Genomic DNA, 16,364 nt, shown 5'->3' on the forward strand with positions numbered 1-16,364 from the left:
AGAGAATTTCTGCATAATTCTCTCATTTCTGTTGTGAAACTATCATCAAAGGCCATTGAGGATTTACCAGAAATTTCATCTGTAGTCTACTTTTCAAGCAATTGCATCTTGCATGTTTTTTTTTTTTTTTTTTTTAACAGGGAATACAGTAGCAATTACCTTTATCCTCGTGTATATTTTAATGACTCACGGTCATTAAAACATTTAATGACATACTTCGTTGTTCTAAGAGGGCAATATTCTATTTCATGTATATGCATATTTGCCTCTATTTTTCTTCTTGTAGTTATGAGACTCCTTTTACTTTACATGTGACAGTTAAAATCTATTTTAGTGCTTAAACCCATAAATGTTATGTACTATATATATACACACAGGAGATATAACAGTTACTACTACAAAAGCAGCTTCCCATGTCATGTTGTCAGAAAAAAAACCAAAATGTCAAAGGCTGTTGTTGATAGCTTATAGAATTAGGTGATGAAGAACATTTTTTACTGTAGTTGAGTGATCAGTACCAGCTGCTGGGGACTGTTTTACTGACATCATTACCGTGTGCAGAGGGGCCGAGACTCGCACCACAGCGCCCCCTGCAGCCGCGGGGGACTCATCGCACCCGCCCTGTCTGGCCAGGAGCCAGCAGCACCCCTGCCGGCTGTGACCGGAACTGCACCCAAGGGGAAAGTGCCGCAGCCCAGTGAAGGCTGTTACTGGGCTCTGGCTCTGTTTGTTGTCACTCCCACTGTTGCCTTGTTAGCCATATACATACTAGTAAAGAACTGTTACTCCTTTTCCCATATCTTTGCCTGTAGGCCCTTTAATTTCAAAATTATAAGAATTCAGAGGGAAGGGGCTCATATTGTCCATTGCAAGGGAGGTTCCCACCTTCCTTAGCAGACACCTGTCTTTTAACCAAGACATTGATGAATGGTAAAATAGAGTACTCTGGAAAGAAGTTAGACCTTATATTGAATTACAGATTTGTCCAAGTGTTGTCATTATAGTGCAAGAGTTTTATTGCCATTACATTGCAAGGGTTCCACATTGCTAGAATTTCATACCTCCTTGATGCTTCTTGTAGGCAGCTCCTCTAGGCACCGACTCTTCCTTGTCCTCACAGTAGCCAGCTAACTGCAGTTCCCCTCAACCGACCATTCTACTCTTTTATAACACTCTTCTTATTGGCTACAGCTGCGGCCTGTTAACATCAGGCTTGCTCCTAATCCTTAATAACTGGCTCAGCTGCAACTCTTTAGGGGATAAGATTACTTTCTATACTACCTTTATTTACTTATGTTCTATCCCCCTGCATCCAAGTAGCTTTTTATGTTAAGCTTCTCTTGATTTAATGGTTTTCATTCATACTACGTAGTTCTGGAAAAGACCTAGCAGTAAATAGTACCTAAAGTGTTTATGAACAAGAGACAGCACTGCTCAACACTGTGTCAAGTAGCAGCACATTATAATAAAGCATATTTCCAGGTGATACAGAAAATGTTTTCTTTTCAGCTATTATTCTGATGTCTTAGCAATAGAATGACAAAATTCTGATATTAGTCAGAGCTGCATTAATAATTGTAATTTTTAATTGTTGTTGTTGTCATTATTATTGTATTTTTTATTAATTACCCTGTGCTCCAGTTTCAATATTATTAATGCTCTTGCCTCTCACTAAATTGGAGTGATATATTTGGGTTTTGTATGTCATTCATGTGCTGACCTTTCCTGGAAAGATGTATTGTGTTGTGGTGGTTTGACCAGGAAGAAGTGGGAATTCTGGGATGCTGTGGTCAAACCAATGGATGTTCGAGAGTTTGATACTGGCACCTGGTGTAGCCAGTGGGGTTTGGACACACCTCCGAGAATACACAGGGGTTAAAAAGCAGAGCTCTGCCCCTGGCAGGCTCTCTTGGGACGTCGAGGCGAAGAGGTCAGATCTCCCCCCCCCGTCCAGCCGCTGCTGCTGGGCGGGGGAGGGGCAGCCACGTGGTAGGCCCTGGGCCTGGACAGAGATGGGAGGTGAGGAGGCCCTCGAGGATGGAAGGGTGGAAGATCCCAGGGAGTCAGCCCTCGGGCAGCCATTTCCCCCCCCCCAGGAGGGAGAGAGAGAGCCGGCGACACCGAATGTGATAGCAGCCGGCCCAGGAGGAGAAGGGGGGGGAGAGTGCCCGGCCGGAGCGGCAGCGTGTGTGGGAGTGCCGCAGCTCCGGGACAGACAGAGACTGAAAGTTTTAACCCCTTTCTTTCATGATTGGGGCCTTGCAAAAATGCTAATCCTCCTCGAAGCTGAATGAGAAGGGAGATAAGAGATGAGATGAGACAAGGACCTGGCCCGAAGAACGTGGAGATGATTTAATGGGGAGAGATGATTTGGAGTGGCCTTTTGGCTGGACTTTTCTTGTGGCCATGGACTCAGTTAGTTCCTGTGACACAGAGACTGCACTTAGGGGGAAGCAGTGGCTCAGAACCAGGAGGGTTCATCGTGAGGACCCCCCGGCCCCAGGGGGTTGGAAAAATATGGGGGGGACAGATGTCCCAAAGCAGAGACTGTGCCTTTTTGGAGTGAGACAAGGCATCCTTGAAAGACAACCCTAAAAGCAGCTCTGGCCATGCGCAGTGGTGAGAGCACTGGGCATGGAAGGAAGATGTCACAAGCGGCAAAAGGACTTTTTTTCCGGGCGGTGCCGAAGTGACAGGGAAGCACACGAGGTTTCAGTGTGTTTCCAGGGGAAGCCTATGGAACAAGAAGGACTCCTTTCCTCTTCATGAACTGAAGTTTGAGTATACTAAAGTGTGGTGCCAGGCTGGGCAGTTGGTGATTTGGGAGAATGTATCGGATTGAGAAAGTCAGGTAGTGGGGAGGAGGAAAGTGGTTTTTTTGTAAGGTTTTCAATTTTTTTTCTTTTCCTTATAGTTTTTCCCTATTTTCCTGTAGTTTAGGTAATAAAGTGTTCTTTATGTTTAAGCTAAAGCCTGTTTTGCTTATTCCTGGTCACATCTCACAGCAGACACCAGGGTGAGGGCATTTTCATGGGGGGCACTGGCTCTGTGCCAGGCTCAAACCATGACATGTGTTTACATCCTGTATGTGACATGATAGAAAAAATCAAACTCTTCTGTTCTGACTGGAAAGCTGTAAATTCATGATTCCTAGCAAATAGGACATCCAATTACAACTCTTATAGGGACAAGGTGGTCTTTAATTTCTGAGTGGATGCAACAGATTTTCTAATGCATCCAGAAGCAAGAGCTGGTTAGATGGAAACTGTGGGGTTTTAGTTTTCATCATTAACGTTTTTTAGGTCTTGTCAGTCTCACAGCCAAAAATGTTGTGGCTCTTTTTCTTAACTTCCAGTGCTAAGATATGCTTAAATACTACAAAGTTAAAAGAAAACCGAAACTAAACATACCCAAGAATCAATAGTACTGAAAAGGCCTAATGCTGCTGTCAGAGTATGTAAGGCCTGTAGTTGTAGAATGCTAGATCCCTAAACACTGAAACTTCTTATCTCACTGAGTGCATATGTCTTTACCAGCTATATAATACTGACTGTATGATGAGACCAGAGAGTAGAAAGGTGATAGGCTACATTGTTCAAAGCAACAAACTATTATTTGGGACATTGTTGTGAAGAGCTGTGTTGACTTTCCCAAAAATGGATGTTTGTTTGGGTTGTTGGTATGCCTCACTTGCTCTTATGTAAAGTTAAACAGGATTATGTACTAGATTTTTGGTGATTTGTGTACTGAGTTTGATCAGGTGAGCTAAGAGCACTGACTTTTGGTGCTGGAGTCTGGTAGAATATGCACAGTGTTATCAAACAAACTGGTTGTAAGAAGTTTGCTATTAGCACTTTCCTGTGGAGTTTCTTACGTCTTACAAAACTGACTCATTTTGCTGACTTACGTAGAATAGATGAAAGAAATTATGAAATTATAAAGGAAGCATCAGCACTCTCTTGGGAAACTTCTTTTCAGAGGGATACAACATTGGTGAAAGGACAGCTACCTTTCATTCTCCCTCAAGAAGCTGCATCTCATTTAACAAAATTCATGGCTTTAATGAAGATTCTTGGAGCAGTGGTTTCAGAACCACTGGATGTTTTCATTTGATAGACCAGAAAATAGAAAGAGTGTACCAGTAAACTGTAAAGGGACAACATTAAATACATTACAGTCTTTCAAAAAGTACTTTTTAAAACCTGTATGTAACAGTTTGCATAATGTGCATAGTCAGCAATGTAGTATTTTCACCTTATTAATCTGTTAGGTGACAAAAGTATATCTGTCTTCACTAATAATGAGTTTACTATAGAAAATGTGTAGACCAGATGCACATTTTTCAGAATTCACCGGGCTGAGGGCTTTTGATGCTAATTTTTTCCTGATATTTTTAGAAAGGTCTCATTTTGTTGCCATTGAAGCTGAGAGAATATCTCTTAGATTCAGTAGGAGCTGGCTCTTGCTTATGGATTTTTCAGTGTCACATCACACAATTGATAATGAGGGAAAAGTCATATGACTCTATCATGTTTAGATATTTCAGGTGTTTGTGGCCTGTTAATAACCTAGACTGAGGAAGATCCATATTAAAATTATTATTTTGAATGAAATGTCAGAACTCATAACAGCACAGATGGCAAAATGTTTACATCATGTTTTACTACTTTGACTTTTTCTTACACATTTCCCAAACAGCAGTTCCTGATGACGCACAATGCTAACCAAGCAGAACAGATCTAATAGTGGTTTAGGGTAGGAGTTGTAAAGCTGCACAGCAGTATAGTTATAAACATAGTGTTTGAGCAATGTGTTTCCCTGACATTTGTTGTGTGCTGCTTAGTCCTAGTGACAAAACATCATGTGTATTAATAAAACTGGACATGAAATCAGCTAAGGAGGCTCTCACCCTGCCAACTGTGGTTTGCTGCTCCTGGAACACCAGAGATTTTTTTAATAACTAAAAATTGTTACTCTATGGTCACCTATTCAGCTGGACCGTGATGAAGAACCAAGTGTCTATACCTTCGATTTTTACCACAATAGCTCAGGCCAAAGAAGGTATGAAATTAAAAGATAACTTCTGTGCCTTCACGTGACTTCTCACAGTACAAGGGATCCTCCCAGGAGGAGACTGGCATGCATGAAAGGGCAACTTCCATCTAGTTTCCGCCAAATATTTGCTGATCCTCCTCTTCAGACATGAGATCAAGAAATTTGCTCCTGGGTACAATCTCCTTTCCTCTATGGAAGCATTGATCACTTAATGTCTTGGTCCATGGAAAACAGTCAACTTCTGATATCCCCATGCCCTACCACTTGAGCACAGAATGAAGTTAACTTCTGCTGTGTTATGTATCATGAAAAAATGTGTTGTAATGACACTTTAGGGTAGTAGCTCTTGCTACAAGTATTAAAGTGTAGTAAATAAAATATAAAAGTATTAAAGTGTATGCATAATATTCTCTTAAAGGACACAACACCGAGCTACTACTCAAGAACTTTTGGTTGTTCTATAAGTAATTAAATCTGAGGTTAAATCCACTGATACTCACCCTGCACTCGTCTGGCCCTTGTTTGGATAGGCAGCTTTGATTCTAAAGCAGGGGAGGACATTGCCTTTCCTTGGAGCATCAAATATTGCTCCAAACCAGAGAATGGCTGGCTGCTCCTTCATACCTGCTGTCACCCAGCAGCTTTTCAGATACCGCCCTGGTGGGTCTATTCCTGTGCTCAGACTTCAGTCGATTAATGGATTTGAGAGCTGTACGTGACTTGTTTCAGATCACATTGGTGTAAAAACAAGCTTCTGTTTGTTGAATCCATAAAGTGAATTCAATCAGCTTTTTAGGCCCACACAGGCATTTTTACCTTAAAAATTCTTTAATATTTGCAGGAGGTTAAACAGTTGCTCTCTTCTTAAAGTGCACTACATTTTGAGAGATGGGGTGGGGGCTGTTGATGATCCCATTCTAAAGGCCTACAGTTCCCTTCAAGAAGCTGAGAGAAGTGAGTTTGTGGGTGTTACCTCATTGTATTCTAAGTACTGGTGAGACAAGTATTTTTTCAGAACTGAAAATACTGCAGCTGTGATGGATTTTAAGCATCACATAGCCCCTATCAAACTGAATTTCTTATGATCCTCTGTGTCTGAATTCTCTGAGCATTGAAGTTGCTGATGGCAAATCCTTTACTGATATCAGACATCCTTTGATATCAGTAGAGTTAAGTGGAGTTAAAGCAGCTTATACCTTCTGCCTTCTAAAATATTCACATTATTCACATGCACCCTTTAGGTTCTGTTTTTCACATGGAAAATATGAAACTCCAAAGTAGTCAGTCATATTTTGAAGCCATCAGTCATATTTTGCTTCTGATTTTTCCATATGGTGTAGCTGTATGTGAGAAAATGTGACTGCAAGCTGATACTCCTGTAGATTCCAGCTGCTTAAATAAATTATTTGAAAAATATTGGAAACTGGCAAATGTGGGCTCTTTCAAAAATATTTGGGCTATTGAAGGTGTCCTGGACAGCATCTTTTTAGAAATAAGTATGTGTGTAGCACAGGTTTCTTTGCAAATCCTAGGAACTGTGAAGTCCAACCTGTGGTACAGTCAGACATAAAATAACAAAATCCATTGTTTTCTCTGTTCTGAGAAGGTTGTTGGTGTAAGAGAAAGAAAGATAATTTTGATGTATTTGCCAAAGAAAGTCAAGAATTCACAGTAGACTGCAAGATGCACTAATCAAGCAAAACAAAGTAACTAACATTGTTATTATATTTTAATAGTTATTTGCTTGCAAAATGTTGAAATTTTAGAATACTTTGGAAATTGTTTGCAAATAAAGTAAACAACTTGTGTAAGGATAGAACTTTCTTCAGGTCCAGACTGGCCTCATTTGAGTGGTTTCCAGTGGAAGTTCACCTGTTTTGATTATACTTCTTTGTGTTTCAGATTAGGCCGTAGGCCCAGCTGCCTTGGACTGCACCTTAGCTGTAAAATATACCTGTCTTTCTTTGGGCAGAGTTCTTCCCTGTACAGATGATTGATAAAATAAACCCAGAAATTCTAGCCTAGAGAGTACACCATGCAAGCCTCCTTTTCCAGGCCTTCATTTATTATGAATCTGTGCATGCTTTCAACATCTGACACTATTAATTAGATAGGTCCTGAAATTGCTTTTAGTTGTTGTTAGACATACTGCGTGCATGTTTCAAGGCATTAAGCATAACTGACATGTATTTTCATTTACATGCTTTTTTTTCTTCTTTTTCAGGCAGAGGGTTCCAGACTCCAGAGAGAACTGAGAGCATATTTAGCAGCCATTAAAGGTGATTTTTAAGTTTTATATCTTGCTTTCATAAAGCAAACTTCTTTTAAAAATTGAGACAAGTAAGCTTGTTTAAAGTATATAAAGACAAATACAAGTAAGATTCTCTTTAACCTGATGCTAGGGATTCTGTACCTTCAATGTCAACTCATGTATTGCATCCTCGACTGTCCTTTGTGTGCATCCTCCACTCCCTAGATTCTCATGTTGCATGCATTTTTAGCACCCACAAAGTCTACACACCTTGTTATTCATCTTTGCAAATGCTAGAATATGAAGTCTCTCATGCAAGGCAAGGGATTCCTTGATCTCCACAAATGGAACATGTCCAGGTTATTACTAGTTGGATGATGAGCTTCCTCCAAAACCACACTCCCTGTGGTAATGTGATTTCTCATCTATTTCTGGCCGCTTAATCCATTTGTTTTAAGTTCAAAAGTCAAATGTGATGTCTCTTGATATTGCATTGAAAATCTAAATAACAGAAGTCAGTAACCAGTGCTTAAATATCTGAGACAAGTAAAGAGTCATTTAAATCCTCTTAGATATTTGCAAATCCAGCACACTCAACAGAGCACTGTATGCAAAGTGTGCTCTTTCTCATGCCACCGCTCTTTGGAGGGATTGGAGGCTAAAGGAAAAGGAGTAAGAGGTGGTGACAGATTGAGAGACAGTAGCTTTTTGAGATAAATATAAATATATGATAAAAATGTCTGTGTGTGTACATTTTTTATCCGGCTCCAGTCCAGTAGGGAAAATTTTGCAAATGAGTATTAATATCCCTGAAACTCATTGTCATAGTAACATCATCAGCTGTTCACAGGCAAGGAAGAAAGCTCTTTCTGATGCAAATTATAAAATGGAAAGCAAAGCAGTAGCTTACTGTCTTTGACCATCTATTGTTTTCTGGATGGGCTGCCCAAGAAAAATTCCATACCAGACAAACTTGCGCTGATGTCTTTTGTTCTTAGAGGAAATTATAGCATTGGCCTTTTGCAGGGAACACACTGAATGCTAATTTTGCTTTCACAGTTTTTACCCTTCCCCACACACATTGTATGGTGGTTATTCAGAAGCAGTAGGATGATGCTGTCTTGCTAGATGTCTTACCTGTCACGTAATCTGACTGTTTACATGTGCCTTGATTTCTGTATTGGTGTAACACTCCTCTCTGTTTCATCTTCTTTCTCCATCCTTCTCTTCTTCTCCTAGTACTCTACACTCATGGTCCTTTTGCTCTTGTGCTCTCTAATGTGCTACTTTTTTCACCAAGTTTTGTGTTTATCTTGGTGTAAAATTTTCCATTGTTTTAGTTTTGCCTTTTTAGCAATGCTTTTCTGTTAAACATTGTCTTCTTGTTGGTGCCTTTAAGTAATTTGGACTGACTTTCTTACTCAGAATGAGAAGTGTTTGCTAGCACCTTATTACCTACATGTCTTAAAAAAGATCCAGTCAAAAGTACTCATGAGAGCCCTAAAAATGCCAAAGACAACAAGCCAGCAGTGGGCATCCTTGGCACACATATTGGCACACATTGCTGCTGTGGAATGAGCACACAACCTGAGACAGTAGAGCACAATACACAGCTCTGGCTGAGGCTTCCTCAAAGATGACTAGGTCAGTAGTGCAAAAGACCAGATTTTGGATGACTGAAGCACCAGCTACAGTGTCTTTTTTGCAATTCCTTGAATGTCTGCTATCATTAAAAGATTTTTGAGGTATCTATGCACAAAAACATGGTAACCCTCATATTTAGGCACTTGAGTGGGATTTTTGCACCAAAGATGTCACAGACTTGGAGTCATGCTGTCATTGGGGGCTCATTTTGCAGGAAAAAAGGTCAATCATATAACCGCATATATTGGAATTATTGGAAAATAACGCACTTGGCATCCTAATATTCTTGGATGTATGAGAGAAGCAGGTCATTTTAAAGGGTTTTGGGATTTTAACTTCAGTAATAAGTTTCATTTTGCTGCATGACATCTGAGTGACTTGATATTGGAAGTAAGAAGTACAAATCCAGGTGTGATTTCATACAATCATAGAATGGTTTGGGTTGGAAGGGACCTTATAGATTATCTAGTTGAAATCCCCCTGCCATAGTCAGGGATGCCACTCACTAGACCAGGTTACTCAGAGCCCCATCCAACCTGGCATTGAACACTTCCAAGGATGGGGCATCCACTTCTTTGGGCTACCTGTTCCAGTGTTTCACTACCCTCTGAGTAAAGAATTTCCTCCTAACATCTAATCTAAACCTCTCCTCTTCTAGTTTCAAACCATTCATTCCCCTTTGTCCTACCACTGTCTACCTGCCCAAAAAGTTGCTCTCCCTCTTTCTCAATAAGCTCCCCTTAAGTACTGTCAAGCCAGAGGGAGGTCTCCTCAGAGCCTTATCTCCAGGCTGAACAATCCCAGCTGTCTCAGTCTGTCTTTGTGGGAGAGTTTCTCTATTTCTCTGAACATCTTTGTGGCCTTCTCTGGACCTGCTGTAACAAGTCCAAATCTTTCTTGTGCTGTGGACTCCAGATGTAGACACAATACTACAGGTGGGGATTTAAGCAAGGAAGAGTAAATTAAGCCTTATTATGACCCTCTGTCCCCTTCATTTTAATATGCTTGACAATTTGAGGTTTGAGTTGAGTATCACACATTCTTAAAAGAATTTTTGCTGTATTCAGACTCCTCTTGATCACTGACAGTCTTAGCTGGACCTTGATCTTTCTTGTTGGTTATTCAAGGACTCAAAGGAACCATGCCATAAAGCTGTTGAACTTGTGAATGGCTTTTATGTGCCATTTTATTTCATCTGCATGATAGTTTAATGTCTGTTGTGTATCAGTGGTGTTTGTACTGATGAGACTGTGCTATCTCCCATAGCTTTAGTCATCTCATTCCTCAGTCTTGTGTGTCTTCCAGTCTCCTTGGCAATATGTATCTGCGTTTTATACTTCATGATTTATTTTCTAAGCTTTTGAGAGCTCTGAGGGACTTGAATGGTTTTATGGGCCAATTGTAATAGAAAGCCTAAATCAGTTACCCATTTTCTACCCCAAGCTCTTTGCAAGTGCCAGTGCAGATGGGGAAGAATAAACCTGGATCTTCATGCAGGTGGCAAGGTGACAGAGGTAACAAGTAGTCCTGCATGAGGAAAAGAAAGCACCATACACTTCAGGTGGCTTAATGTAGTGATAAAGGTGTACAGGAAGGGGAGGGCAGATTTTTCAGGTCTGTAAGCAGTTCTGTTGTCTAGTTGTCAGTCTGTGGCTGATAGAACTGCACATATCCTTCAGACACAGAAATCTTAAAATCAGAAATGTAATTTCTTAAAAACCATATAACTATTCATCATCTTTCTGCAAAATTTATTAATGAATAATGAAATTATTGACTTGTTCCTGTGGAAACTTTAATGGATTACTAGGAATAACAAATACAACCCTTATGGCAGGGCAAGTAATTTCCCTGAAGAACCACATAGGTAATATTAAAAGCCAGACCAAGATATCTCACCCCATCAGGAAAATGCAAATTTCTCCATCCTTCAGGTTGGATTATCCTGCAGGGGAGTGAGGAGACCCCACAGTATATGAGTTTTAGAGCCAACATGCTCTTCCAGGTCTGTCTCATTCTCCATGGGAGCTTGAGTACATTGGAACTGTGATGGTAAAGAGTCACCTACCCTCCCCCTTCTCTGGTGTGCTTAATGGGAATATCTCTGCACTGCCACCCCCAGGACCCCTATCACAAGGAGGCCTCTAGAATTTTTTGGAGGCTCCAGGGACAGGGACTCTTTCTCATAGAAATAGGGATCGTGTAATCTGAGAAGCTCAATTTTCAGTAACTGGATTATTTAGTAACATTTTTCCTAAGTGATTCAAATTTGGCACCTTTAGCTATTAAATAAAGGACCCAATTACCAAGAAGTACTATTGAATGAAAACATTGATATTAAATGTAAATTTCTGACTGTTCGTCAGCAGTAAAAATTCTTTTCACATTTCTTAGTACTTTTCATATTTCTTAGTAATTTAATGACTTGCTTTTAGCAATTTCTCTCTCTCAGTGATAACAGTTAAAAACAGTCAAGAGAGAGAGCCTGTGGTCTATGACTAAGACACTAATCCTCTTAAATTTAGTGCTGAATAACACATAAAAGGTATCAGTATGTAAGGAATAACTCTATGTGAAAACTTGTCGAACAAAAAATCATTGGACTCTGTAAGTTTATATCCAGAGGTATGAAAAAGAATGGGAATTCACTGCATTGGTATTTACCTTTTCCCTCATTTGGTGTATTGCAGTAAACCTGGTGTAGATACAGTCAGAGGGAGTAGGATGTATGATATTAGCCTGGAAATTTCAGATTGAAGCCCCTGACTGAAAAAGCCAAATACTTTACTGCCCACTTACCTGACACTGCAGCTGGATTTGACTGATGTTTTTTACAGGATTGTGGTGGAATGAAGGATTATCCAATTCTCAGAACAGAAAAAAAGTGTAAAAGTTGGTGCAGTTTTGCTATAACTCAAGCATGGCACATTAGGTGTGTTTTACTTATTCTCTTCAGCCGATATATGCCTGAGTCCTGTAGTACTTAAGAAAGAAAGTCTAGGAAAAGGTGTCAGCATGGTCTGTGACCGAGCTGAGTGCAAGCTGCAGGAGGGATTATCCAGCAGTCATGCTAGCCTGCCTGCCACAGGAACCTCTGCCACAGGTTTGCCACTCAGAGTGCTCAAGGGCAGAAGTTCAGGTATCACAAAGGATCAGGTGTGAGCAGGGATGAACAAACCCTCCTGGTTTGTATGTTCACCCTGACTGGAGAGAAGCAACTTTCTTAAGCAAAGAGATAGTCTACTGGTTTTGCCTTATCTCTTGAGTTTATTAATTTGCAGCGACATTAAAGATTTTAAATGAGTCCTGCCTGAAAATATACGTGAAGATTATCTGTATTTTATTGTAATTTGGTAACTTCTAAGGCAAAATAAAACCAAAAAAAAAAAAGTCCTTTTCATTCAGGAGAACACTTTCTTAGCTGGAGATATATCATCCTAAGAATTAACTGTGAAGGAGAAAAGGAAGAAATACATCTTAATTCTTGTGCTATCCTAATAGTCTAAGATGAGCTCTGTCATTAAAAACCACTCCCAAGACAATTTCTGAAGAGATCAGATATTCTGTTTTGCCTCAGTACCTTTTGATTTAAGGGTGAAAGCTTGTACCTCCAAACACCAGTATTTCCTTTGTACTTGTTCTCCCCCATGCCATTCTCTCTTTTTTACTCAAGGACTGAGAACAAGCATGTACTTTCAGCTTTTTTAGTATCTGTTTTCTATCCTGTCCATTCCATAGCCTACTATTTTCTTTGAAGTGTGCATCCCTGTATTTACTTTACTCTCATATTAACAGCATGTGTTTTGGGAGTGCATGATGGAATAGCAACTGACTAGATCAAGTCTGGTCTTCTACACACTCAACTTTCAAATCAGTTTTCCTTTTCTATTTGTGAATGTTTATTTGTGCAGAAAATAAAAATATTGATGTTATTCCTAAATTCATTCACTGAGGAGTTAAATCTGAGTATCATACTTAGAGATATTTTCAAGAGAGCAGACAGATTTTGACTAGAAGAAAAGAAGTGTTTTTTAAGGAAAAAAAGTTAATGCTACATAAGCAATTGAAGTATTGAGATTTTCCAAGGAAGTTGAAATAAAAGTTGTCATTTTAAAATTACTTATTCTGAACTCTTAGAATGTTAGATGAGATGAGTTTGGTTTCACTGGATTCAGAACTATATTCAGAATCTAATGGAATCATGCTGTATCAAAATGCAAACTGAGGGTGTTTATTTATTCATTGAGGTCAAACTGATCTCACTGAAGATAGATTTAGGCCTTTTATCATAATGTCATTGAAGCTATTTTACGTTTAAACCAGTGATAAGCATCAATAGTCCCTGTCTGTGTTCCACCTGTCAAAGCAAGAGCTCCCATAGTGACTGACCAGTTCGGCTTCACACAATCCTCTGCAGGCACCACCCTGTTGCAAACATAAACAGCACTGGGCTCCACAAACTTCTAAACCCACTGGGTGACCATACAAGACTCTTCATAAAACCACATCCATTACAGTGCCCTCCCCAAGTTCAGGTATCTCTTTTCTAAGTTTGCCAGAGGGAGTAGCATAGTGGGTACGTGTAGCTGAAAATAAAGATATTTAGCAACTACTTCTTGTAGCTGGCACTTACATATTCCTCTTTCTGCCTAACTGCAGGAATGCAAGATGCCTCAAAGAAGCTTACAGAGTCTCTCCATGAAGTGTATGAGCCAGACTGGTATGGACGTGAAGATGTGAAAATGATTGGAGAGGTAAGATGTATGGAAAGAGGGAAAAAATATTTTGTATGCAAATGGATTAATCTGAGCTGTTGAGGAGAAGTGTGCATCCAAAATCTACCTTAATCCTTCATGTCATGTTAAATCCTGTTTTCTCAACATATAAATTATGGATCTTGTGAAATGCAGCTCCTGCTGGCCAGATGCAGCACTTGCAGTGTCTGTTATATGAACTAGCTGATAAAAGCTCCCACTGAGATAACTCAGTGTGAGCAGCATTGGTCCTGACAGCATTTGACTGACACATTTTTAGAAAGGTATCTTACATGTAATTTTACAGTCAGGATTCTCAGCTCAAAATAATGTTAAAAAATTATCAAAGCTGCTTATCCTTTTGTGCTGTGTAAAAACTGTTGAGCCAGTGGTACTAAACAGGATATCTTATGAGACACTCACCTCTCTCTGAGAAGAATATGGAATTTAAAGGCAAATTAGAGTTCAGGCCATTATTTATTTTTACTTTTTACCTTCTTCCAGTGATTAGAGAGGAATAGGCTTTTCTAGACAACACAGCAGGAATTTGAGATGCTCTGAATTGCCTGCTTAAAGAGCCTCAGTTCTGGAGGAAATCTGTCAGCAAATGTGATGGTGGTGACAAGAAAGTGCAAATGGTTGTCAATGAAGCTTTTAATCACCTGGCATTCAGTTTGCAAAGCCACCTTGATAATATAGTTAACAGTAAACCTGAATACCGAGCAGTGTACAGATTGCTTTTTTTCTCTATGGATGCATTCTCCTATATTTCCCTGCTGCAAAGGGTTTTGATGTTAAAAGTACCCAACCTCCAAACTGCCTAATTTAAGATACATAATTTTTTGTTTGATTGATTTAGGGTTTTTATATTGTTTTATGGGCAATATTACAAAATCTCTTGATTTTTTTTGGATACAGAATCACAAAGGTAGATTTATGCATCAATTAGAGTGGCAAAAGTTCTAATTGATGCATAAATCTACCTAGCTCTATAAGTTAGAACTTAAACTGACCACTCTGTAAAGGATAATAAAAAGTGGTTTTATAAATATATTTCTATCAAAAGGACCAAGAAAAACTTCCATTCTTTATTGGACATGGTGGGGAATATAGTTACCAAAGATGAGGAAAAGGCTAAGGTACTTAACATGTTCTTTGCCTCAATTGCCAACAATAAGACAGGTCATCCTCAGGACAGATGGCCTCTAAAGCTAGTAGATTGGGCCAGGGAGCAGAATAGATCCCCTATAAGATCCTCGCTGACTGCAGCAGTTAGTGACCTGCTGAGCCACTTCGATGTTCACGAGCCTGTGGGACCAGATGGGATCCATCCTGAGTGATGAGGGAGCTGGCAGAAGAGCTCACTAAGCTGCTTTTCATCATTTATCAGTCTTGGTTATTTGGGAGGTTCCAGTTGACTGGAAGCTGGCCAGTGGAATACCCATCCATAAGGACTGAAAGGAGGATCCAGGAAATGACAGAGCTCTCAACCTGACATCGATGCCTGGCACAGTTATGGAACAGATCATCTTGAGTGTGATTACACAGGACCTACAGGCATGGCCTGAGGATCAGACCCAGCCAGATGTGTCACTCTTGCACCGAGAATGACACAGGAACAGGCGAGAGGCAGTATTGTAGAAAGAGTAAAAGAAGGTTTTATTCAAGAGAACTGTGTGGTTTATATAGAGTTACACAATACATTCTATTTGATTGGCTAGTTAACAAAAGCACTTTTCTTATACACTGTCCTTGAGAAGAACAGAAAGACGAAGTAGAAAAACACCACTTGCAAGTTGTTTACACTAACAAGTTATCACATCCTTACAACTTCTTGAAAATTCTCACAAGCTGCTGTGAGAAACGCTTGCTGTTTCTCTCTCTGTCCCATGGCATCCACACAGATGAATTTTGGAGAGGCAGGCCCTGCCTAACCAACCTGATCTCCTTTTATGACCAGGTGACCTGCCTGGTGGATGTGGGAAAGGCTGTGGATGTTGTCTACCTGGACTGAGCAAAGCCTTTGACACTCTTTCCTATGGAATAATCCTGGAAAAGCTGACAGCCCATGGCTTGGACAGGAGCACTCTTTGCTGGGTTAAGAACTGGCTGAATGGCCGGGCCAGAGAGTGGTGATGAATGATGTTGGATCCAGTTGGTGGACCGTCACTGGCGGTGTCCCCCAGGGTTCTGTGCTGGGCTCAGTCCTGTTTAAGATCTTTACTGATGATCTGGATAAGGGGATTGAGCCTACTATTAGCAGATTTGCAGATGACACCAAATTGGGTGCCAGTGTCAATATGCTGGACGGTAGGAAAGCTCTGCAGGAGCAGCCTGGATGGGCCGGATCAGTGGTCTGAATCCAATGATATGAAGTTTAACAAGACAAGTGTCAGGTCCTGCACTTTGGCCACAACAACCCCCTGCAGCACTACAGGCTGAGGACAGAGAGACTGGACAGTCCCCAGGCAGAAAGGGAGCTGGAGTACTGACTGACGGCAGACTGAATGCGATCCAGCGGTGTGCCCACATGGCCAAGAAGGTCAATGAGATCCTAACCTGTACCACTAACAGGGTGGCCAGCAGGACTCGGGAAGTGATTCCCTCTACTCAGCACTGGTGAGGCCACAGATTGAGTACTGTGTCCAGGTCTGGGCCCT

General features: G+C 40.4%; 1 protein-coding gene across 2 annotated transcripts in view; it reads left to right on the forward strand.

Moving 5' to 3' along the window:
- The window catches only part of AMPH (amphiphysin), a 127,259-nt gene that overhangs the window by 63,924 nt on the left and 46,971 nt on the right, over positions 1-16,364 (forward strand). For both annotated transcript variants that reach the window (XM_005487005.4, XM_014267012.3), the window contains exons 3-4: positions 7,280-7,334; positions 13,610-13,704. In XM_005487005.4, coding sequence (XP_005487062.2) covers positions 7,280-7,334; positions 13,610-13,704 — 150 coding nt within the window. The remainder of the gene's footprint in view (positions 1-7,279; positions 7,335-13,609; positions 13,705-16,364) is intronic.

The sequence above is a fragment of the Zonotrichia albicollis genome, chromosome 1, assembly GCF_047830755.1.
Source record: "Zonotrichia albicollis isolate bZonAlb1 chromosome 1, bZonAlb1.hap1, whole genome shotgun sequence".
NCBI lineage: Eukaryota > Metazoa > Chordata > Aves > Passeriformes > Passerellidae > Zonotrichia > Zonotrichia albicollis.